This window comes from Pecten maximus, chromosome 13 (genome assembly GCF_902652985.1).
Source record: "Pecten maximus chromosome 13, xPecMax1.1, whole genome shotgun sequence".
NCBI lineage: Eukaryota > Metazoa > Mollusca > Bivalvia > Pectinida > Pectinidae > Pecten > Pecten maximus.
Genome location: NC_047027.1, coordinates 36,343,068 through 36,366,243, shown reverse-complemented (window position 1 = coordinate 36,366,243; position 23,176 = coordinate 36,343,068). Strand labels below are relative to the sequence as shown.

The following is a 23,176-nucleotide window of genomic DNA, read 5'->3' as shown; positions in this document are numbered from 1 at the left end:
AGAAGAAGTTTAAAATGTGTTTTTCAAGATGGTTGCCATGACGGCCATCTTGGATTTCTGACCGACTTGAAAAATAACAACACTTGGTCAGGACTATCTCAGGATCATTTCTGGTAAGTAAGAGCTCAATCCCACTGGTGGAATTTGAGAAGAAGTTTGAAATAGGTGTTGTTCAGAAGAACCATGATTGCGCAATCATGTTACAAAATGGCTGCCGTGGCTGCAATGTTGAAGTTTTTACGAAGCCGAAAAATAACAACACTTTATTGGCTCTCCTTCCTTAACATCCTCACCAATTTCCAGCTCAATCGCACCAGTGGAACTGGAGAAGAAGTTTAAAATGTGTTTTTCAAGATGGTTGCCATGGCGGCCATCTTGGATTTCTGACCGACTTGAAAAATAACAACACTTGGTCAGGACCATCCCAGGATCATTTCTGGTAAGTTAGAGCTGAATCCCACTGATGGAATTTGAGAAGAAGTTTGAAATAGGTGTTGTTCAGAAGAACCATGATTGCGCAATCATGTTACAAAATGGCTGCCGTGGCTGCAATGTCAAAGTTTTTACGAAGCCGAAAAATAACAACACTTTATTGGCTCTCCCTCCTTAACATCCTCACCAATTTCCAGCTCAATCGCACCAGTGGAACTGGAGAAGAAGTTTAAAATGTATTTTTCAAGATGGTTGCCATGGTGGCCATCTTGGATTTCTGACCGACCTGAAAAATAACAACACTTTCTCAGGACCATCCCAGGATCATTTCAGGCAAGTTTCAGCTCAATCTCACCAGTGGAACTTGAGAAGAAGTTTCAAATGTGTTTTCAAAATGGCGGCCATGGCGGCCATCTTGGATTTCAGACTGACCCGAAAAATAACAACACTTGGTCAGGACCATCCAAGCATCATTTCAGGCAAGTTTCAGCTCAATCCCACTGGTGGAACTTGAGAAGAAGTTTGAAATGTGAAAAGTTTACGCACGGCGCACGGCGGACGGCGGACGGCGGACGGCGCACGACGACGGACGAAACATGATGACTATAGGTCATCCTGACCCTTCGGGTCAGATGACCTAAAAACCTGATCCACTTTAACTCTGAAAAATATTTTTTGTTCATTATTCTACTAATACATTGATTATCGTGACAACGGTTTTGTTTAGGTTCCATATCGTCCGTATCCCGCTGGATGGTTTTATATAAAGATTCAAATGACCAGTGCAATGCATTTTTTTATATTTGCCAAATGAACCCTGATTTTTCGGCATAGCCGTATAATTTTCTTTTGGCCCGGATATGACGCGACAGGTGGCGTTACTGGTCAAGATAAAGTATGTGATTTGTCAATGTAGCGGTAAATGCAAAATACAGATATGCAGTTAAAAACGAAACAAAGTTAGATTGAATGCAACCTGATCATGAATAAGTGGATGTATCTTTTCAAATGACACATTTATAAAATTATATTCCTGATTCACGATTCAAACTGATATAATTTTGTTTTCTGTACTGAAATACATTAGTTCGTTCATTTATTCCACCAGCAGTTTTATATTATAACCACCAGCATTAAAACTATGCCGTTTATCTTTTTTTAAAGATATTTCTTGTTTTGCTTAGAAGATATGTTGTCGGGGCTAGAAATATAGAATTCTGGAATATAGACAGTTATTGTAATAAAAGTCATTTATGTGGGTGTCTTTTGTAGCAGTTATTGGTTTGGAATGTAAAAGGATTCCAGGAGGACAGGCTATTTTGATCTTCTGAGGAGTTAAAATATCCAGACTGCAGCAACGAAATTTGGTGAAGAGCAAGTTGAACAAAAAAAATAAAAAAAATAAAAAAAAAAAACCGGCATGTCAGCACTTATCCTTCGTCACGATGATACTAAGATAAGAAACAAACTTACTTGTATACTAGGTCATACATGTAGATTATCTTATATTGCTTGCCTTTGCCAATTGTAATCACTGATAGGAAATTCTATGATTGGTTATTTGAAATTCTCGTGCCAATCAGCGTTGATATCACAAATGTGTTACACTCAAGTTTAATTTACAGCGTGGATACTGGCAGATTCAGAACAACTCAACATTTAAAACAAAGTATGTATATAATCGGTACAGAGGTTTATTTTGATAGAAATTTCTTTGAGGTATAAATATTTTCTCTTCAACATTACTCATATATCGACAAGTATATCTTCATCAACATCAATCCACTTTGGCTGTCATGATAGCGACATTCTACGGAAGCCTATACAGCTATATGTATATTGACCGAGACAAAACACAGTACAGACGCAATATCCCTATTAATCAATACAAGTTGAAGGTCGCAATTAGCATACGGGGTACTTGCACCTTTAAGTTGTATACACAGGGGCTTGACACGATTTTATAAATGATAGTCCATATATATATACATTGTATGTGTTATAGTGACAATAATACGTATATACAATATATATGGACTATCATTTATAAAACCGTGCCAAGCCCCTGTGGTCGTATATATATTTCCGTACATTCTGATTTATGTAGTGTTTTATAGCTAGAACAGTGTTTTTATGTATGAGAAAACGTCGTTCTCTTAATCATGATTGATTTGTGTTAATGTTGTATATTAATTTCTGTGTCTCGTAAGCCAAAGACTGGCTGGGCATTTTATAAATCATGCATTGTTTTAGTTGAAACTATTATGTATGTATTTTAAAATGTGTGACACGCTAATAACATATTTATTATTATTATTATTGTATCCCAGTGTAGCTGTAGTAAAGGAAGCAAATTATCGCCTGAAAAGTCCTATGCAAATTATTTTAGCGTTTTCTGCTTAATTATGATTGCAGTAATTGTAGTTTAACTACATTGGTTTCTATGGTACGAAAGCCGGTTGGGACTATTTTCGTAGAGGAAAATAATATCTTTTACGCGTTATATCGCGAAACTTTCGCGTAATAACTAGCGCGTTATATCGCAAAACTTTCGCGTAATAACTAGCGCGTTATATCGCAAAACTTTCGCGTAATAACGCGAAACTAACGCGTTATATCACGAATATATATATATAGATATAAGAAGTATCTGCTACATTTGAAGAGTATCGACATGAGGCACGACAGTTCAGTGAGATTTTATTTTGAGCTTGGCCTATCCCGTAATAACGCGAAAAAATATTATTTTCTTCTACGAAAATGGTCCTAACCGGCGTTCGTACTATGGCAATTATTGGCGGTGCGCTAATTCTTTGTTTTATGAATCTGTTTTAATTGAGTTTTGCGCTAAAATTTTAGCGTGTTAAATTAAGTATATCTACAGTATGTCTAGGGATAAAGTTTAATTGTGGGAATATATAGAGCATGCATATGTATCTGCAGATATACCAATATCACCTTTATAGGGGTCGCGGTGGCCGAGTGATTAAGGTGTCCCGACACTTTGTCACTAGCCCTCCACCTCAGGGTTGCAAGTTCGAAACCCAGTTGCCAGGTTCTGACCGTAGGGCGGTGGTTTTTCTCCGGGTACTCTTGCTTTCCTCCACCTTCAAAACCTGGCACGCCCTTAAATGACCCTGGCTGTTAATAGGACGTTAAACAAAATCACCTTTACACTCAGCTACTCTATTCATAAGAACTACTAAAAAATGTATTTGAAAACAAAAGCAAAGCCATACGCATGGCCCTTAACAGAGACTTGTATATACAAGTCTCTGCCCTAAATAGATAGAGACGATTCGAATTAAGTCGATTATATGGATAGTCAATAAACACAACCAAAAACCAATCCAGAAGTCGTAAAGCAATTTTCAGTTTCAATACGGAGAACGATGGAAGCTCCTCTAAGAAATATTTCTAATTTTCTTGGCAACAAGTTGTTATATTCTTAAATCGTCACAAGCTTTAGCCATCAGATCCTTTCGGAACGCCTTTCCGTGAGATTTGTCCATGTTCTCAAGCCTAGATGTTTTCTTCTGCATTCCACAATAGTCTTGAAAGGTCATCCAATTATCTTATTGTCCGAACAGTACCAGTCGATTTTCTCGTTGTCTATTGAACATGTTTTTACTATAACTTGTTCCCATGTCATGCCATGGGTGGTTACAATGTCGCATACCTCATGCAAAACGTCTTGTAAATTCGGCTTACTGAAATCACAAAATTATATTCTATTCGGTTTACACAAAGGTTTAGCTGGTGCTTCAATGTGTTTTGTCTTCTGATAAATACCACAATACAGTCGAGTGTCTGACATCAATTTGGCGTTGTTACTACTCTTAACAAGACCGTTTGTCGGAAACTGCCGAGCCAAAGTCTCCTTACTCTCTGAGGGACTGAGAGGTGATGTCATCTTCCCATTCGGATCATCCTCGGGTTGGCTGTAAGAAAAAACCCGGGGAGTTCCGGATGGTCATCTTCCTAGACATGAATAGCCCGAGTTTCCTCTGGCCCCGACACCATGTCTGGTGTAGGGGCCTACACCAGACATGGTGTCAGGGCCAGAGGAAACTCGGGCTAAGACATGGACAGCTCACCTGACAAGTATGTGACTATGTAGGTATATCGAGGCATTCCTCACAGAAGGAATGTAAACACGGAAGTGACCTCGGTTGGTGCATATGTTCCAGGCAAATATGACATTCGGGAAGACGGTAGGCTGATAAATTAATGTTATCATTGTTCATTTCACTCTCATGTTGAGGTCCATCTACCACCATTTCCCCCCCCCCCCCCCCCCCCCCCCCCCCCCCCCCCAGAAGTTCGGGCGTTGCTTGATCTTAAAATGTAAGGACGTTGTCTCATTGCTAAATTAATCTATTATATAACGATGATATGGCCCATTATTTTAAAAGAATTTTTTTTTCACTATTGAATCAGCCTGTTATCATTTATTTGATACACTTTCGATAAACTTTCTGAAATTGGTGTATTTTTATGATCATCAAAATGCAGTTGTATTGATGAAATTATTAGTATTCAACAGAGCTCTTTACAAAAATCCGTTACAGAATTACAAAACTCCGTTTTTACAGAATTACAAAAATCCGTTACAGAATTAAAAAAAAAAAAAAAAAAAAATCCGTTACCGAATTCCTGTGCGTGCAAAGCATCCCTGGGAACTCATTCCTCCGTGGGAACTCATTCCTCCCTGGGAACTCATTCCTCCGTGGGAACTCATTCCTCCCTTGGAACTCATTCCTCCGTGGGAACTCATTCCTCCCTGGGAACTCATTCCTCCGTGAGAACTCATTCCTCCGTGGGAACTCATTCCTCCCTGAGAACTCATTCCTCCGTGGGAACTCATTCCTCCCTGAGAACTCATTCCTCCGTGGGAACTCATTCCTCCCTGGGAACTCATTCCTCCCTGAGAACTCATTCTTCCGTGGGAACTCATTCCTCACTGAGAACTCATTCCTCCGTGGGAACTCATTCCTCCCTGAGAACTCATTCCTCCGTTGGAACTCATTCCTCCCTGAGAACTCATTCCTCCCTGAGAACTCATTCCTCCGTTGGAACTCATTCCTCCGTGGGAACTCATTCCTCCCTGAGAACTCATTCCTCCGTGGGAACTCATTCCTCCCTGGGAACTCATTCCTCCGTGGGAACTCATTCCTCCGTGGGAACTCATTCCTCCCTGAGAACTCATTCCTCCGTGGGAACTCATTCCTCCCTGAGAACTCATTCCTCCGTGGGAACTCATTCCTCCCTGGGAACTCATTCCTCCGTGGGAACTCATTCCTCCGTGGGAACTCATTCCTCCCTGACAACTCATTCCTCACTGAGAACTCATTCCTCCCTGGGAACTCATTCCTCCCTGAGAACTCATTCCTCCGTGGGAACTCATTCCTCCCTGAGAACTCATTCCTCCGTGGGAACTCATTTCTCCCTGAGAACTCATTCCTCCCTGAGAACTCATTCCTCCGTGGGAACTCATTCCTCCCTGAGAACTCATTCCTCCCTGAGAACTCATTCCTCCGTGGGAACTCATTCCTCCCTGAGAACTCATTCCTCCCTGAGAACTCATTCCTCCCTGGGAACTCATTCCTCCGTGGGAACTCATTCCTCCCTGAGAACTCATTCCTCCCTGAGAACTCATTCCTCCGTGGGAACTCATTCCTCCCTGAGAACTCATTCCTCCGTGGGAACTCATTCCTCCCTGAGAACTCATTCCTCCGTGGGAACTCATTTCTCCCTGAGAACTCATTCCTCCCTGAGAACTCATTCCTCCGTGGGAACTCATTCCTCCCTGAGAACTCATTCCTCCCTGAGAACTCATTCCTCCGTGGGAACTCATTCCTCCCTGAGAACTCATTCCTCCCTGAGAACTCATTCCTCCCTGGGAACTCATTCCTCCGTGGGAACTCATTCCTCCCTGAGAACTCATTCCTCCCTGAGAACTCATTCCTCCGTGGGAACTCATTCCTCACTGAGAACTCATTCCTCCGTGGGAACTCATTCCTCCCTGAGAACTCATTCCTCCCTGAGAACTCATTCCTCCCTGAGAACTCATTCCTCCCTGAGAACTCATTCCTCCGTGGGAACTCATTCCTCCCTGAGAACTCATTCCTCCCTGAGAACTCATTCCTCCCTGAGAACTCATTCCTCCGTGGGAACTCATTCCTCCGTGGGAACTCATTCCTCCCTGAGAACTCATTCCTCCGTGGGAACTCATTCCTCCCTGAGAACTCATTCCTCCCTGAGAACTCATTCCTCCGTGGGAACTCATTCCTCCCTGATAACTCATTCCTCCGTGGGAACTCATTCCTCCGTGGGAACTCATTCCTCCGTGGGAACTCATTCCTCCGTGGGAACTCATTCCTCCCTGAGAACTCATTCCTCCGTGGGAACTCATTCCTCCCTGGGAACTTATTAGGTACACCGTGACCTTTAAAAGATATGGGAACACTAAAAGTCCAATAGATAATGGCGGACGAAGGTGCCAGTTCGCGGTAAGTTTGATGCTTTTAAACTTTTTAACTGTATCGATATCAACAATTTAATCAGTGCACGGGACTCGTAACGCTTAATACTCAATGGATATGCACAAAAGACATCACTATATGCTGTAGTTATTGCGAACACTAATACACAATTCTTCTACATCATTTCTCAAGAAATTGTGTAGAAGTGTTTAAAATAACTACAAGGACTTTTAGTGTTCCCATATCTGTTACAGGTCACATGCCCCCCCCCCCCCCCCCCCCCCCCCTCACCCACCCACCCACCCACTGCCTTATTGTTACATTATCAGTGTTTAAGTATGTGGCCTTTAGCGGCAACTTTGACGCTTTACGCTTTACCATTATATTTAGTAGTAGAATTATAGATAAATTACAAATTATATCCATACAATGGTCTTTCAAAAATTTTGTCAAAATATTCTGTAACAGCACGATTCAAATTAACAACAACACACCCGGCTACATCATAAGCCTTACAATTTACCTACAGTCTGATGTTATGAAAACCCGTACATGTATTTGATATCGTAAGACTAACGATAAAACTAAGGAACACGTGTATATATATTGTTGTCACATGACCACTTTGTTATTGTTATATGACGAAATGCTACAAAGTACAAAGATCTTTTTCCTTTAAATGCAATACCAGTATGGAAACCACAACTTCAAAGAAGAACTCTGATACACAGAAAATGACGAGTACATCACATTGATAAAACACCATTTTATTTAAAGAGACAAACAGTCCTGTCATACAAGTTGATTGGACGATTCATTCCAGACCGAGGCCGGGAGACATGCGCAGAGATTTAGGTACACTTCCATGGCTCGAAATCTGAAAGATTGGCAATGGGGGTAGGGTTCTGTACCCACTGAAGGGCCTGTATCTGGTTGACAATCCAGACATCCTGTTAGGGAGATACAATATGTGATTATGAAGGTGAACGAAATACTCCGAACGGACATACAAAATGTAGAATGTTACATAACTTGACCAGATTTATGCATATTTTCGTTATCTTCCTCACTTCAGCCACTACCATTCACACCAAACCAACACACACAATGAGATTCACGGTAAAACAACTGATTGAATGATTTAAGTTATTCATTTTATTAAAGTCCCAATAGAAACGAAATGTCAAAAAGTCTAATTCAAAATCGACGTAATAAAGGAAAAAATGAACAACGTTAAGATGCAAATAATACAGGCTACAGAAAAATATGCTTGAAAAAAACAAGATATTTTGAAAGGATGTCAGTGAAATGCGTGAATTAGTGTTACGAAAGATGTAGTAACTGGATAAAAGATTGACAAAAACACAAACACACCTTTGTTTATGACTAATAAGAGAAACAAATCGTCAGTTTTTGCGCACAATTAACGTTAATCCTTCCTTAATAACAGTCACGTCAAACGCCGCCCTGACGTACTCCACAAACTCTATCAGTCCTTCCCTAATAACACTCACGTCAAACACCGCCCTGACGTACTACGCAAACTCTATCAGACCTTCCCTAATAACACTCACGTCAAACGCCGCCCTGACGTACTCCACAAACTCTATCAGACCTTCCCTAATAACACCCACGTCAAACGCCGCCCTGACGTACTCCACAAACTCTATCAGTCCTTCCCTAATAACACCCACGTCAAACGCCGCCCTGACGTACTACGCAAACTCTATCAGACCTTCCCTAATAACACTCACGTCAAACACCGCCCTGACGTACTACGCAAACTCTATCAGACCTTCCCTAATAACACTGACGTCAAACGCCGCCCTGACGTACTCCACAAACTCTATCTGTCCTCCCCTAATAACACTGACGTCAAACGCCGCCCTGACGTACTCCACAAACTCTATCAGTCCTTCCCTAATAACACTCACGTCAAACGCCGCCCTGACGTACTCCACAAACCCTATCAGTCCTTCCCTAATAACACCCACGTCAAACGCCGCCCTGACGTACTCCACAAACTCTATCAGTCCTTCCCTAATAACACTCACGTCAAACGCCGCCCTTACGTACTACGCAAACTCTATCAGTCCTTCCCTAATAACACTCACGTCAAACACCGCCCTGACGTACTGCACAAACTCTATCAGTCCTTCCCTAATAACACGTCAAACGCCGCCCTGACGTACTCCACAAACTTTATCTGTCCTTCCCTAATAACACCCACGTCAAACGCCGCCCTGACGTACTCCACAAACTCTATCAGCCCTTCCCTAATAACACTCACGTCAAACGCCGCCCTGACGTACTCCGCAAACTCTATCAGTCCTTCCCTAATAACACCCACGTCAAACGCCGCCCTGACGTACTCCACAAACTCTATCAGTCCTTCCCTAATAACACTCACGTCAAACGCCGCCCTGACGTACTCCACAAACTCTATCAGCCCTTCCCTAATAACACTGACGTCAAACGCCGCCCTGACGTACTCCACAAACTCTATCAGTCCTTCCCTAATAACACGTCAAACGCCGCCCTGACGTACTCCACAAACTCTATCAGTCCTTCCCTAATAACACTGACGTCAAACGCCGCCCTGACGTACTCCACAAACTCTATCAGTCCTTACCTAATAACACTCACGTCAAACGCCGCCCTGACGTACTGCACAAACTCTATCAGTCCTTCCTTAATAACACTCACGTCAAATGCCGCCCTGACGTACTACACAAACCCTATCAGTCCTTCCCTAATAACACTCACGTCAAACGCCGCCCTGACGTACTCCACAAACTCTACCAGTCCTTCCCCAATAACACCCACGTCAAACGCCGTCCTGACGTACACCACAAACTCTATCAGTCCTTCCCTAATAACACTGACGTCAAACGCCGCCCTGACGTACTACACAAACCCTATCAGTCCTTCCCTAATAACGCTGACGTCAAACGCCGCCCTGACGTACTCCACAAACTCTACCAGTCCTTCCCTAATAACACTAACGTCAAACGCCGCCCTGACGTACTACACAAACTCTATCAGTCCTCCCCTAATAACACTCACGTCAAACGCCGCCCTGACGTACTACACAAACCCTATCAGTCCTTCCCTAATAACTCTCACGTCAAACGCCGCCCTGACGTACTCCACAAACTCTATCAGTCCTTCCCTAATAACACTCACGTCAAACACCGCCCTACGTATTCCACAAACTCTATCGGTTCCTCCCTCATAAAACTTACGTCAAACGCCGCCCTGACGTATTCCACAAACTCTATCAGTCCTTCTAGTTTGAAGTCCGTCTTCATCCAAACGGGGTCTACAACTACTGTGTAAGGGGCTCGGTTTCCATCGAAGTGTTTGACGAAGCTGTAACCAAGACATTTTATTAATGAAAATTATATCAAAAGTCGTAAACAAAGGCCTTTTCCTTTAACTCAATATAATATTGCTCCAACAATTTTATTTTTAGAAATTCCAGGAACCATCCGCGCTAAGAGGGTGCATCGGTTAACTGTTTCTTGTGATTTAAGAATCTGTATAACATTTTAAAATTGTGTAAACCAATGATTTGATAAATCAAAGGCGCTGACATATTAACACTGCCTAAGTGACAACATGACAACAAACCATTGGCCCCCCATTTCAAGATGATGAGAGCCTCGATCTCAACCTAACACCGGTCATAATAGTAACAAGTGATGTATCTATAACTGTGGATGAGAGTCTCTCAACCTACCACCGGTCAGAGTAGTAACAAGTGATTCCTCTATAACTGTGGACGTTAGTCTCTCAACCTACCAACGGTCATAATAGTAACTAGTGATATCTCTATAACTGTGGACGTTAGTCTCTCAACCTACCACCGGTCAGAGTAGTAACAAGTGATATAACTGTAGACGAGAGTCTCTCAACCTACCAACGGTCATAATAGTAACTAGTGATATCTCTATAACTGTTGACGAGGGGCTCTCAATCTACCACCTCTCAGAGTAGTAACTAATGATATCTCTATAACTGTGGACGTTAGTCTCTCAACCTACCACCGGTCAGAGTAGTAACAAGTGATATAACTGTAGACGAGAGTCTCTCAACCTACCAACGGTCATAATAGTAACTAGTGATATCTCTATAACTGTAGACGAGAGTCTCTCAACCTACCAACGGTCATAATAGTAACTAGTGATATCTCTATAACTGTTGACGAGGGGCTCTCAACCTACCACCTCTCAGAGTAGTAACTAATGATATCTCTATAACTGTGGACGTTAGTCTCTCAATCTACCACCTCTCAGAGTAGTAACTAATGATATCTCTATAACTGTGGACGTTAGTCTCTCAACCTACCACCGGTCAGAGTAGTAACAAGTGATATCTCTATAACTGTGGACGAGAGTCTCTCAATCTACCACCAGTCAGAGTAGTAACAAGTGATTCCTCTATAACTGTGGACGAGAGTCTCTCAATCTACCACCTCTCAGAGTAGTAACAAATGATTCCTCTATAACTGTGGACGTTAGTCTCTCAACCTACCACCGGTCAGAGTAGTAACAAGTGATATCTCTATAACTGTGGACGAGAGTCTCTCAATCTACCACCAGTCAGAGTAGTAACAAATGATTCCTCTATAACTGTGGACGAGAGTCTCTCAATCTACCACCTCTCAGAGTAGTAACAAATGATTCCTCTATAACTGTGGACGAGAGTCTCTCAACCTACCACCGGTCAGAGTAGTAACTAATGATATCTCTATAACTGTGGACGTTAGTCTCTCAATCTACCACCTCTCAGAGTAGTAACAAGTGATATCTCTATAACTGTAGACGAGAGTCTCTCAACCTACCAACGGTCATAATAGTAACTAGTGATATCTGTATAACTGTTGACGAGGGGCTCTCATCCTTCCACCGGTCAGAGTAGTAACTAATGATATCTCTATAACTGTGGACGTTAGTCTCTCAATCTACCACCTCTCAGAGTAGTAACAAGTGATATCTCTATAACTGTAGACGAGAGTCTCTCAACCTACCAACGGTCATAATAGTAACTAGTGATATCTGTATAACTGTTGACGAGGGGCTCTCATCCTTCCACCGGTCAGAGTAGTAACTAATGATATCTCTATAACTGTGGACGTTAGTGCCCCGCTTGCACAAAACATCTCAAATTGAGATTTGAACTCAAACTCGATCTCAAATTTGAGTATTTTCTCAACTTGGCTTTCACAAAGTACTTACCCAGAAAATCTCAACTCAACTTTTGAGTTTTTTCTCAAATATTTGAGACGGCTCAAGTGCAGTCTCAAATCCAAGATGGCGATCGCTTACGCGTTAAGGAGACGACGAATGCGCCGGGATTGTCGTAGGTTCAGACCGCGCTTCAGCCTTAATTCATTCTGTGATAGGGAATATCGGGAACGATACAGATTTACGTTTCAAAGTATCTTATTTATTTTAAATCTGATACGCCCGGAGCTTGAGACTGCAACTACGCGTAGCAAAGCTATCTCGCCAATTTTGCAGCTGTTAGTAGCGTTAAGGTTTTACGCTACTGGGTCCTTCTTTCGTCTCATCGGCGATTCCGTGGGTTTGTCCGAGGCATCGGTATGTCGTTGTGTACATAAAGTATCAGCAGCAATAGCAAGACTTGCTCGACGATTTATCACTTTTACAGACGACGTGAACACGAAGCAACACTTCTACAGATTGAGCAGTAAGTATCCACAACTTTTCCTTGTGCGAAGTTGGCCTTGACCTTAGATTAAGGCGCATTTGATTGACTGTGTCGATAGGTCTATGTCTTGGCACCGAATTGTACTGGTTTCAAAGTGTCAAATATTTAGAAATGACTGGCGTAACTAGCATATCTCAAGATGAAATTAACATCGTATTGTAATTGTTGAAATTTATAGTCCATAAGTATCAGGATACGAAAATTCCTCGAACGAAAACTCGGAGCATGCTAAACAAGTGCACCATATATCAGAACCCTTCGAAACAGACCGAGGCGAGGTGTTCCGATTGTAAAGAAAGCGTAAACAGTTGTGCATAATAGATGAAACCGGATTTGGTTAATTAAAGAAAAAAATTTAAATTGAAGTCTCTGCTTAAATCAAGTTATCTCGGATTAATAACCAAGGAAATACAAAAAAGCACATTGAAATCAAATTTAAATCAAATAAAAATAATTTATTCAACAACATCATTATTATTAATTAATGTTCCTAAATATCAATGTAGCCTTGCACACACCTCCCTTTGATACACATTTATCATTTATCATTATTTCATTTAACGAGGATGTTTTTAAGATTGAAACGTTATACATATCAATATTACAAATTTAAGACACAAAACGCACACACATACACATGTACCACTCTTTAATCATGATATTGATATAATAATAGCCTTTTCAAATTACTAATACTATGTTTGGTTTTAATAAATTAAGATATAAATAAATATAATCTAAATATACATTCATGTAAAAGCCACACGAAAAACACACCAAATACTGTAAATAAAAAAACTGAATTAATCAATAATTTTACTGTTCTTGTGGAAAAAATATAATTATAACTAAATTAAACTCATTCAATGAATTTCTAAAGGTGAAAACAAACTTATTGTACATGTACGTTCATTATTAGCAACTATTTTGTGTAAATATGGGTTTCTTAAGTTCTTTCCAATTTCTCTTTTTTTCAAAATGTAAGGAATGCTGCATGGTTAAGATTGAATTGAATGAGATATGCATTAAGTATTAATGCACAAAGACAACTCTCATATATATATGTAATAAAAATAATGTTCAGTACTTTTTACATTCAGTCATTCACTAAAACCCCATATGCACCCCCCCCCCCCCCCCCGAAGCTTACACATGTACATGTAGATTGATTTTATATATATACAAAAAATGTAATACATGTAGATGAATATATATATCCTGCAGTGACTTGAGAAACAATAATATGCATGTACTTTTCAAATAAAATAACATTACAAATGAAAATAAAATGATTTAATTACAGGGTTCCCCAATGTTGTTGGGTGTTTGGATTGTACACATATAAGAATTCAAGGACCCACAGAAAATGAGAAGGATTTTGTGAACCGCAAAGGCTTTCATTCACTGAATGTCCAGGTACAAATCATGTGACATTAATTAGTTTGTTGATTTGTGAATAAGTCATTAATTACAATTATCCCATGCAAATTTCTTTAACTAATAGTAATTTCCCTAATTAACTCTGACACCTTTACAAGGATATACCAGGCACATGTACCATATTTGCAGAAAGTAATATACATTGTATACCCCTAATATAAACACACACACAGGTATACAAATTTGTCCTTTTAGTTCCTTTTCATTAAAGCTTATACATTTCAAGATAGGCCTAAATATGTATTCTCTCTCTCTTTATCTACAAAGACTATGCATACTATCTGTAGCTTCAATAGGAGTCATGACATGTCACATACAATGTTGTCAAGCAATAATAGATATATAATTTAAATCCTGCCACATCTGAATACAATATGTAAAACATTTAGAAGACTGATAAAGAATATATGTCTGTTGTCGAATCATGATGTACTAACATCATCTTGAACATGCAACCACAATTTGTTAAAATGGAAAACATTCAGCAAATTGTTTATGAAACACAAATATAGATGTCACAATGTTATATTTTAAAACAACTGCTTCATTTTTATTGCAGATGACATGCAATGCTGAGTTTCTAATAACTAGCTGTGTTGCAAAGTGGCCTGGATCAGTACATGATTCTCGGATTTTTAGGGACAGTCAGTTATGCAGAAGTTTTGAGAATGGTCAGTGTTGAAATACATATCATATTATGGATGAAGTCCTTGCTTAATATAGACATGATGTAGTGTATTCAATTACACTTCAAGAATGTATTTCAGTTTTATGTCCTATTTAAAAACAGCCAGGGTTATTTAAGCATACCGGTTTGTGCCAGGTTTGGTGGTGGATACCCAGAGAAAAACCATCAACCTTGTCAGTACCTGGCAATCAATTGCACTATATATGTGGGTTTCAAACTCCTGACCAATAGGTGGCGGGCTAGAGTGGTATAACATTTAGGGGCATGTACATTAATGACTCAGTCCCAGAGAACACATTTTAACCTTAACAAGTTTTTAAAAAAATAATTCTTTTTTTATTATATTCAATGACATATATGGCATAAAACGTTGGAAATTGAATTTTTTATATTATTTTGTATTATTAAAGTAGAATAACATCTTTAAAAAAATAAAAAGATGCCACGATCAACTACAAATTCTGACCCAGCTTTGTACATTTTGCTTTCAGGAACATATGATGGGCTCCTGTTGGGAGATTCAGGGTATCCCTGTAGACATTTCTTAATGACACCTTTCATCAACCCCAGCACCAATGAGCAGCAGAGGTTCAATAACTCCCTGTGAAGGACCAGAACAACTATTGAGCAGACATTTGGCATATTAAAGAGAAGGTTTGCTTGTCTTTCAGTTGGGTTGAGAGTGGCACCAACCAAGGCAGCAGGGATAATTATGGCCTGTGTAGTATTACACAACAAAGCACAAGAAAAGAAGGAAGTGTTGAATTGTGAACATCAAAATAATTATAATGAAGTTGGAAATCAATTAAACTATGTTGGTCCTGATGCTGGTGGTGCAGGAGTGAGAAACCACATCTGTCAATAATTTCCGTTGATGAATTCTTTCAATACACACATAATTAGAATACTGACATATCCAGAACAGGGTTGGGTTAATTGTAAGTTGTATAAAGTTTGTAATTAATTAACCTATAAAAAAGATAACTTTCATCAGTCATAATTGAACTATTTTATAGACATAGCTAGCTGCATCATACAGATCCAACAATTTCAAAGATATATTGATATACATGAGATGTAAATTCCATTAAAGTCATTGATACATACAAGAATATGTAAACATCTGATGCAAGTACTCACATACATGTAATGATATTTTTTCAGTATAACTCTATGATAATAATCAAAATTTTAGACAGGCATACAAAGTAATTAAGACACTGACATTTTCTATGGGGCCCTAACCAATATCAATTCAATACATAATTAGCCATATATTTATCCTACTGATATGTAATTTTAAATGAAGTTATGAATTAATGAAAACAAAAATGAATTATAATTTAGGATTCATAAAGTAATGTTGGACCACATAGCTTACTTGCTCCGGAAGAGTAGTAATTCCTTTTTAATTTCAGTACCTCTATTTCAAGCTTCAGTTTTTCTTGTTCTAACAATATTTTCTTTGTTTCCTCTTTCACTCTGACGTTCTCAAGCTTGATGTTTTCCGTTTCTAGGTCCCTGAAACCCTGAGCCAGGTTCTTCCTTTTAATCCCATGTTGGTTATCTACAAATGAACAGAATATTAAAAAAAAGTATGGTTATAAATCATATCTTTATGATTTTTATTTACGGTAGGCTTTATAATTGATATATGATAACATTTTTGGGTAATGCACTTTTTTTTTTTTTTTTGTAAAATATGGTTACCACCACCTAAAATCAGATAAATATTTGAATCAATATTGAATAAACCCCCTTTCTACTTACTTACTTTTCTTTCCTTTGTGACTTCCAAAGATTTCATTAAATATATCTGAAATGTGCATACATGCCATCAATTTCTTTTTTATAAAATTCACTTGGCTTTAGAAATTCCTTTGTTTACACTGTCTTGTAGCTCACTTTCAGTCCCTTACATTTCTAGCAAGCTACTGTAGTCAGATATCCCTATACTGTCATTTATACATGCTATCCCTATGCTGCACTATATAGCTAGCATATACACATACTCATTTTGCTGCTGAAAGTAGAAGGTCCAGATGTGTCATCAGAAACCACAGATAAGACACAGGTTTCCTCTGGATCCTGGTCCACTTCAGACAGTTGAAAGTTATAATTGGAATCTGAAAATATGAACAAAGAACTTTTTTTATTAAAACTTCAACAAGTTAACTATAATGATAACAATTTTGACATGTTGTCAATAATACCCTTGTAATTGTTTTTTGTGTTATATTGTAATTCGTAAGACTTAACTTACATTGCTTCCTGACACAGTACATCCAATTGTTGTGATGCATAAAAACACATCATTTCAGCAAAAGAAAAAAAAATTGTGTAAAGATCTTACCCATTTATATATACAGTTTATGTGATAATTGTATGTCCAACAAGAGATCCCAGAGGGATCTTGGCACCCACCATTGTATGATCTATATTAGTCAAATGAAAGACTGATCTTTTCTCAGAGTTTTTCTTCTTTCAATATCATATACTTTAATAACAGGAAATTATGTAAAATTATTTCATCTAACTAAAATTGCAGCAGTAACAAACTTCAATTGTTAAAATCCAAGATGGCTGCCACTTGGCCATGTTGAAAAACTACTGACCAAGAGAAACCTGCATGTAACATTTGAGAAAGATCCCTTCAGTACTTATTAGATTTAGACAGACTGTCAAACAAGATTAGCTAATCTATGACAAAGAAATGCAATCATTCAGGAGTACATCTAGTACCTTCAGTGTCAAAGTTGACAGGAAGGCCCACCACTTCCGGTCTTGAGCCAATGTTTTCCAGAAGCAGTGACTGACTTGCAGTGGCCTCTGTTTTAGGACCACCACCAGTCTTTCTCATGTGGTCCACTGTCTCTTTGGCTGAAAACATATATTTTAGCCCCATGTAATGCATCAACACAGTAAAAATAATGAAACAAAAATTATTGCATATAAATCATATCTGTATACATTGTCTTTTTTGCTCTCTTGATTTCATTTACAGGTATAAATTCCATATCTAAAGGAGACTGATTTATATTAGTTTACTACATTCGTATGTGGTTATCATTATTGTGTATGCATGAAAAGAATTAAATAAAGTTTAAATCAAATTCTATAATAATCAAATTGCTGAAATGAATTAAAAAAATTTTGCTGAGTTGCAATTCCTACCTAACATATTCCAAAACTCTCAAGCAGAAGAGAAGATTTAATTGACAAAGGATACCGAGTAACACAATTGAAATGCAAATTTTCAACAAAAATACCATGCAAGTATATTTTTTGAAATTTTTTTTGTGAATAATACAAACCTCTCTGCTTAATATTAGAATACTGCTTCCTTACTTGGTCAGTGGATTTCTGGATTTGAGCAATGCTGAAAACAATATTTCATACATGCCATTATTTTTAAAATCAATATATATTATGGGGTGTACATATAGTTATCAGAGATACAGTTGTGTACCCACAACGTGAAGAAATATCTACTTCCATGGATAACTCATATAATGGCAATATCTATGTAAGACCAAACAAACATATGGAAGATGGAACAAAGGCCCTAAAAAAACTCTTGTATTAAAATCTGTAATCTATGCAACCAGAACGAAATTGATGATGAATTCATTTTTGAAGTTAATTCAGCAAAAACTGAAAAAAAGTATCGGATTCAACAATATTTAATTGATTTTTGCTTAGTGCAATAGTAGATACATAATTTGTATGTGTGTCCTGTATGTATGTACCAATGGTATGTAATTATCTACACTTTGAATGTTAATGAGAAAAGTTTTACAATCATTGTCATTGAAGCTACATATCTACAGTGTATACATGTACATATATATGGTGACGTTCTGTAAGTGAAACTTATACTGGTGTTCATTCTCAGATCTTTATCTATTTAATCCATAAATCTGTGATGTAAGTTAAATCTATATCTGTGATTGTAACTATGTAAAGTGTTGTGATATATTTATTTGTTGTTTGTATATCTGTTTAAATTGATGTTTGTCGAAATACAAGCTCTTTCGAGCTCATGATACTATGTTGTGTATATTCGACGTAAAATGTTTCTTGTAATGACTTGTATCTTGTACATCAATGTGACTGTGCAAAATAAAATATATGTACATGTATGTTGAAAAAAATCTGATGGAAATCAATAATTTCTTTAAAAATAGGTATATTTACTTGCATTTTCATTGCCTTTTCCTATTATGGTGAAAACAAAATTTAAAATGGACTATAAAAATCAAGCGCAACATTTCAATATTGACAGTAACAAAGTCAGCTCATACAGTGGCCACGTACATGACGTATACACATTGTACATATATGGCGCGGGAAGGATGTCATAATCAAATATTTTTGCCTAGGCAAAAATAAAATATTGCCCAGGCAAAATTATTTTTTGCCTAGGCAAAATTCGATTTTTCCCTAGGCAATAATCGAAACAAAAATTTGCCTAGGCAAAAAGCGAATATTGCCTAGGCTGAAATATTTTTGCCTAAGCAATATTCGATTTTTGCCTAGGCAGAAATAACTTTGCCTGGACAATATTTAATTTTTGGCAAGGCAAAAATATTTAATAATGACATCCTTCCCTTGCCATTTATACATACACAAAATTTTCTGATAGGTTTTGGGAATGCAATCAAGACCTACAGTTCCCGTAAGGCTATATGTATCACAATTAAGTTATAATCGGTTTATATCATTCTATGAGATCTTACTGTCCTTATGCATGATATATCTATCTATATATCAGTGATCACCACGGGCTGTTTTACGATGGAGCAGCGCCATAGTAAAATGTCTACCCGCCATAGTAAAATCATGTAGCGCCATAGTAAAAAAAAATCTGCCCCGCCGATCTTCGTATTCAAAACTCTGTTAATCCCGTGGTGAGCCCCAGATACCGCCGACTGTGTAGTGTTTTACTGCCTGCACAGGTAAGAGCTTGAGGCCAGTTAATTACCTGTTCACACGCCAGGGCGACTTTTGACACTTCATTCAATGACCTGGACGTCCAATACCCCCACGAATTAACCGATGTAATTATATCAATCATACCAATATTAATTGATGGCTTAATTGATCAGGCCACGAACCGCGTGTTTGTGTTTTGACAGCGGTCGATCTGTGTCGAATAAAGGCTTAAATGGCGTCGACAATTAAAGTCAAACGCATATATGACCCCGATTACTTTATAACACACGTGACATGGATGTTGCGTTTGTGAAGAAATGAGGAGTTTGCAAAACGAAAGTAACATGAACTGTAGAACAAAAAGACTGATGATTATAATTTCATTCTGTAATCATGAAGCGACAACTAAAGCAGCAGTCTATTGAATCATTTTTCGAGAATTCGCCGAAACGACAGAAGGCTTAGCCCGGTCTGTTCACCGACAAAGTCAAAACACAGATCGTCATTTTTACCGACTGAATGAAGAAATATTTATGGCTAAAGTACCACGAAGATGAAGGTAAGTTATTTAGGTGTCAAATGGTTACTAAAATGTATAATATAAATCTCTTACATGTCATAATAAAAAAACATTATTTTAAAATTATTTTTTTTAAATGTTATTGGCATGACTGATTTATAGGCCTGTACATATTTAATGTAAACAAACTTAATAGTTGATATTTGATAAAAAATGTATTATTTCCAAATTTCACATTAGTGACTTATATATACTGACTTTGTTTAATCATAAACCCAAAAATTAAAATTAATTCTTTTTCAATATTTTCAGTGATTAGGTCCAAGTATTTACCTAGAGCAGAGACCTATAAATAGTATATAGGTCTCTGCCTAGAGTGAAAGTTTCATGTTTAAACATTTAATTAATTTATTTTTATTAACTTTGAATGTTTCATTTGATTTGTAGGCATGTTTTGTAAACAGGACAGCAGACCTATTGACACAGATCAGAAAAAGAAATATCACCATCACCACATTGTTTGATCCTGAGGACAATAATATACCCTTGGTATAAGGTGACAGTGCCCAAATCGGATCACCAGTACATATTTTATATATCGTATTTACTTACGCATTAACACTGAATGTCACCGCATCCCATGCAGCCTGTTTTGTCTCATGGGTCACTACGGACCCACGGAACTTGCCGAATAAGATATCTTCCCTTTTAACAACTTCCTCCACCAGGACCACCTTCTCCTTCTCTGTCCAATTCATGGCTCTTTTTGTTGCCATTATTACTACCACAAGTGCAGACGACAACTGCAGACGTCAGTTGAGAGGAGTACGGGAAAAATAGTGATACGAAAAATAGCGCGACATGTCTTTTTCACCTCCATTACAAAAGATCTACTTTCACTTTCAAAAATAGCCGTCTCAGCTGAGACCGGACTCAAACTGAGTTGAGATTTTTCGTGAAAGCCATATTTGAGAAAATCTCAAGCGAGAAAAATCTCAAGGATTTGAGATCGATTTGAGTTTGAGATTTTGCTCAGTTTGAGATGTTTTGTGCAAGCGGGGCCTGGTCATCAATGATCAACCCAGTCTAGTCCCACTACAATAGCAAATATACCACTCAAAATAATTACAGCAAATCTGCGAAAATACCTTTCATGAACAATTACAGCAAATTACATACATATTGAACACCTGTAAAAATGATAAGAGCAAATGGTACACAAAGTTGTGCTTACCTAGTCAGGCCAAAACAAATATATAGTTGGTTTGACGTAACCCGCCCGGCCCAGTAAAATTGCCCCAACTCAAAAAATTTATTGTGAAAAATAAAACATTGTTTTTTAACGATTCAACTGTTCCAGATATTTATGTTGAAGTGCAGGTTTGAAGCTACGTCTCCCAAACCCAAATAAGGTTGTTGGGTGTTTCTTATGTTTAAGAATTATACAAAATAAATAATGATTTCCATATTCTGGTTTGTTAAATTGTTTTCGTATTAAAGGTTGAAAATCTGTTTTCAGAACCGAATAAAACAAATATTGTGAGCCCTATATATAGCTACCCATATGTAAGACCCCCGGTCGGGTTACAGCAAACCAAGATATTTTTAACGGTGGCCTTATATCAAATCTATGCAAGTACCTGTATCTGTTTAAGTTACAGAAAACACACCAGTTTGCAGCATAAATATTTTAATGATTTCATAAACAATTTATTCAAGCATAACCATGAAATATTCATAATTCTTATCTTGACGATAATATGACAAAAGAAATAATGAGATGACCTAATTGTAATATGAAAACTTACCCTTTCTGGTCCAACAATCAGACGCCCCTCCCCTAGGTAGTTGAACACAACAGCCTGCTGACTTTCCCTTACTGTCTTATATTTCATATTTCTGTAATACAGAGGGACAAACATGCTATAAGTATATATATATAATTAGTTTGTTTAAAACAGGAACATAAGCTTAGGTCGTTAATATCGATTCACTTTTTATTAAAGAAGAAAAGTGTGAACATAAAACAAGTAGAAACTGTGAAAACTTGTTAACTAAACATTGGAGGTTTTAGAGGTAAGCTTGTATGAAATAAGCAAGAAATACCTATATCAACATTAATAAAGTCTTGCATTTAACGCATACAATTGTAAATAAATATATCAGTGTACATGTACATTACTAGCTAAAGTTTCCTCTGGCCCTGACACCATGTCTAGTGACAGTGTTGTGGGACGGTGTTAGGGCCAGAGGAAACTCGGGCTAGTACAATACATGTATTTCTGGCTAACTTTATCATGATAGATTCTATATCCCAATTTTTATCTTGATGACATCATCGACACAAATGAACAGCTAATAATTAGCCTGATTGAAACCCAATGATGAAATGTAGCGAGGTGTGGCCACCATTAACGTTATAACATGGGTAGTTATTCATTAGCCTAGTCTTTGACTTGAGACTTTTATAAAATTACTAGATCCTATAATTATTACAATCATGATTCACTCACCAGTACGGATTCTGGTAGGAGTCGTTTCAGTATATAACGACTGTTCAATTTCGTTGCGAATTCTGATTTTTAACACGAAAATCTAAATTTAGCAACATGTAAACAGAATATGTAACCTTAATAAATGTCGTTTCCCATTAGTAGGAGAAGCAGTGAGCTAGCAGCAAGTGCGTGAATCATTATTGCTTATCATTTCAGGTGCATTTGACATGAAAGTTCTACCTTAACGGAGTTGTCTCCCGTTGTCCATTGACGCGTTTCACTAAAATGGTCCGTGCATCTATTCAAACAATTTTTCAGCTACAACTAATTGTATTTCCCAACACAATTCATACAAATAAGAATCTTCTTGCAAGAGCGTTCTCGTCCATCATTCACATTCATTCATTCATTCATTCATTAAAACCAAGACATCATTTATAATTAC

At 38.0% G+C, this 23,176-nt stretch overlaps 3 protein-coding genes across 3 annotated transcripts in view; all 3 read right to left on the bottom strand.

Moving 5' to 3' along the window:
- Nucleotides 1–5,770: 5,770 nt before the first annotated feature.
- Nucleotides 5,771–6,415, bottom strand: LOC117340729 (oleosin GRP-17-like). The gene has a single exon (XM_033902490.1). The coding sequence runs from the start codon at nt 6,413–6,415 to the stop codon at nt 5,771–5,773; it is 645 nt and encodes a 214-aa protein (XP_033758381.1).
- A 1,248-nt stretch (nt 6,416–7,663) lies between these two features.
- Nucleotides 7,664–23,176, bottom strand: part of LOC117341107 — a 40,791-nt gene continuing 25,278 nt past the window's right edge. Inside the window, exons 6-7 of the mRNA XM_033902942.1 lie at nt 10,163–10,289; nt 7,664–7,867 (exon numbers count right to left, since the gene is read on the bottom strand). Of these exons, the coding sequence (XP_033758833.1) occupies nt 7,769–7,867; nt 10,163–10,289 (226 nt within the window). The 3' untranslated portion in view covers nt 7,664–7,768. The remainder of the gene's footprint in view (nt 7,868–10,162; nt 10,290–23,176) is intronic.
- Nucleotides 13,088–21,725, bottom strand: LOC117341108. Its single transcript, XM_033902944.1, has 5 exons — nt 20,849–21,725; nt 18,096–18,160; nt 17,524–17,661; nt 16,794–16,907; nt 13,088–16,348 (listed from the first exon to the last, which is right to left on the bottom strand). The coding sequence occupies exons 1-5, from the start codon at nt 21,010–21,012 to the stop codon at nt 16,125–16,127; spliced, it is 705 nt and encodes a 234-aa protein (XP_033758835.1). The 5' UTR covers nt 21,013–21,725; the 3' UTR covers nt 13,088–16,124.

What these genes read in the sequence shown, in the direction of transcription:
- LOC117340729 (XM_033902490.1), bottom strand. Translation starts at nt 6,415, where the DNA reads ATGAGTTCCCACGGAGGAATGAGTTCTCAGGGAGGAATGAGTTCTCAG.
- LOC117341108 (XM_033902944.1), bottom strand. Translation starts at nt 21,012, where the DNA reads ATGGCAACAAAAAGAGCCATGAATTGGACAGAGAAGGAGAAGGTGGTC. An exon ending in TTCTAATATTAAGCAGAGAG is followed by an intron (nt 17,662 to 18,095) that starts GTTTGTATTATT and finishes ATATGTTTTCAG; the next exon opens with CCAAAGAGACAGTGGACCAC. An exon ending in TGTCAACTTTGACACTGAAG is followed by an intron (nt 16,908 to 17,523) that starts GTACTAGATGTA and finishes TCATATTTTCAG; the next exon opens with ATTCCAATTATAACTTTCAA.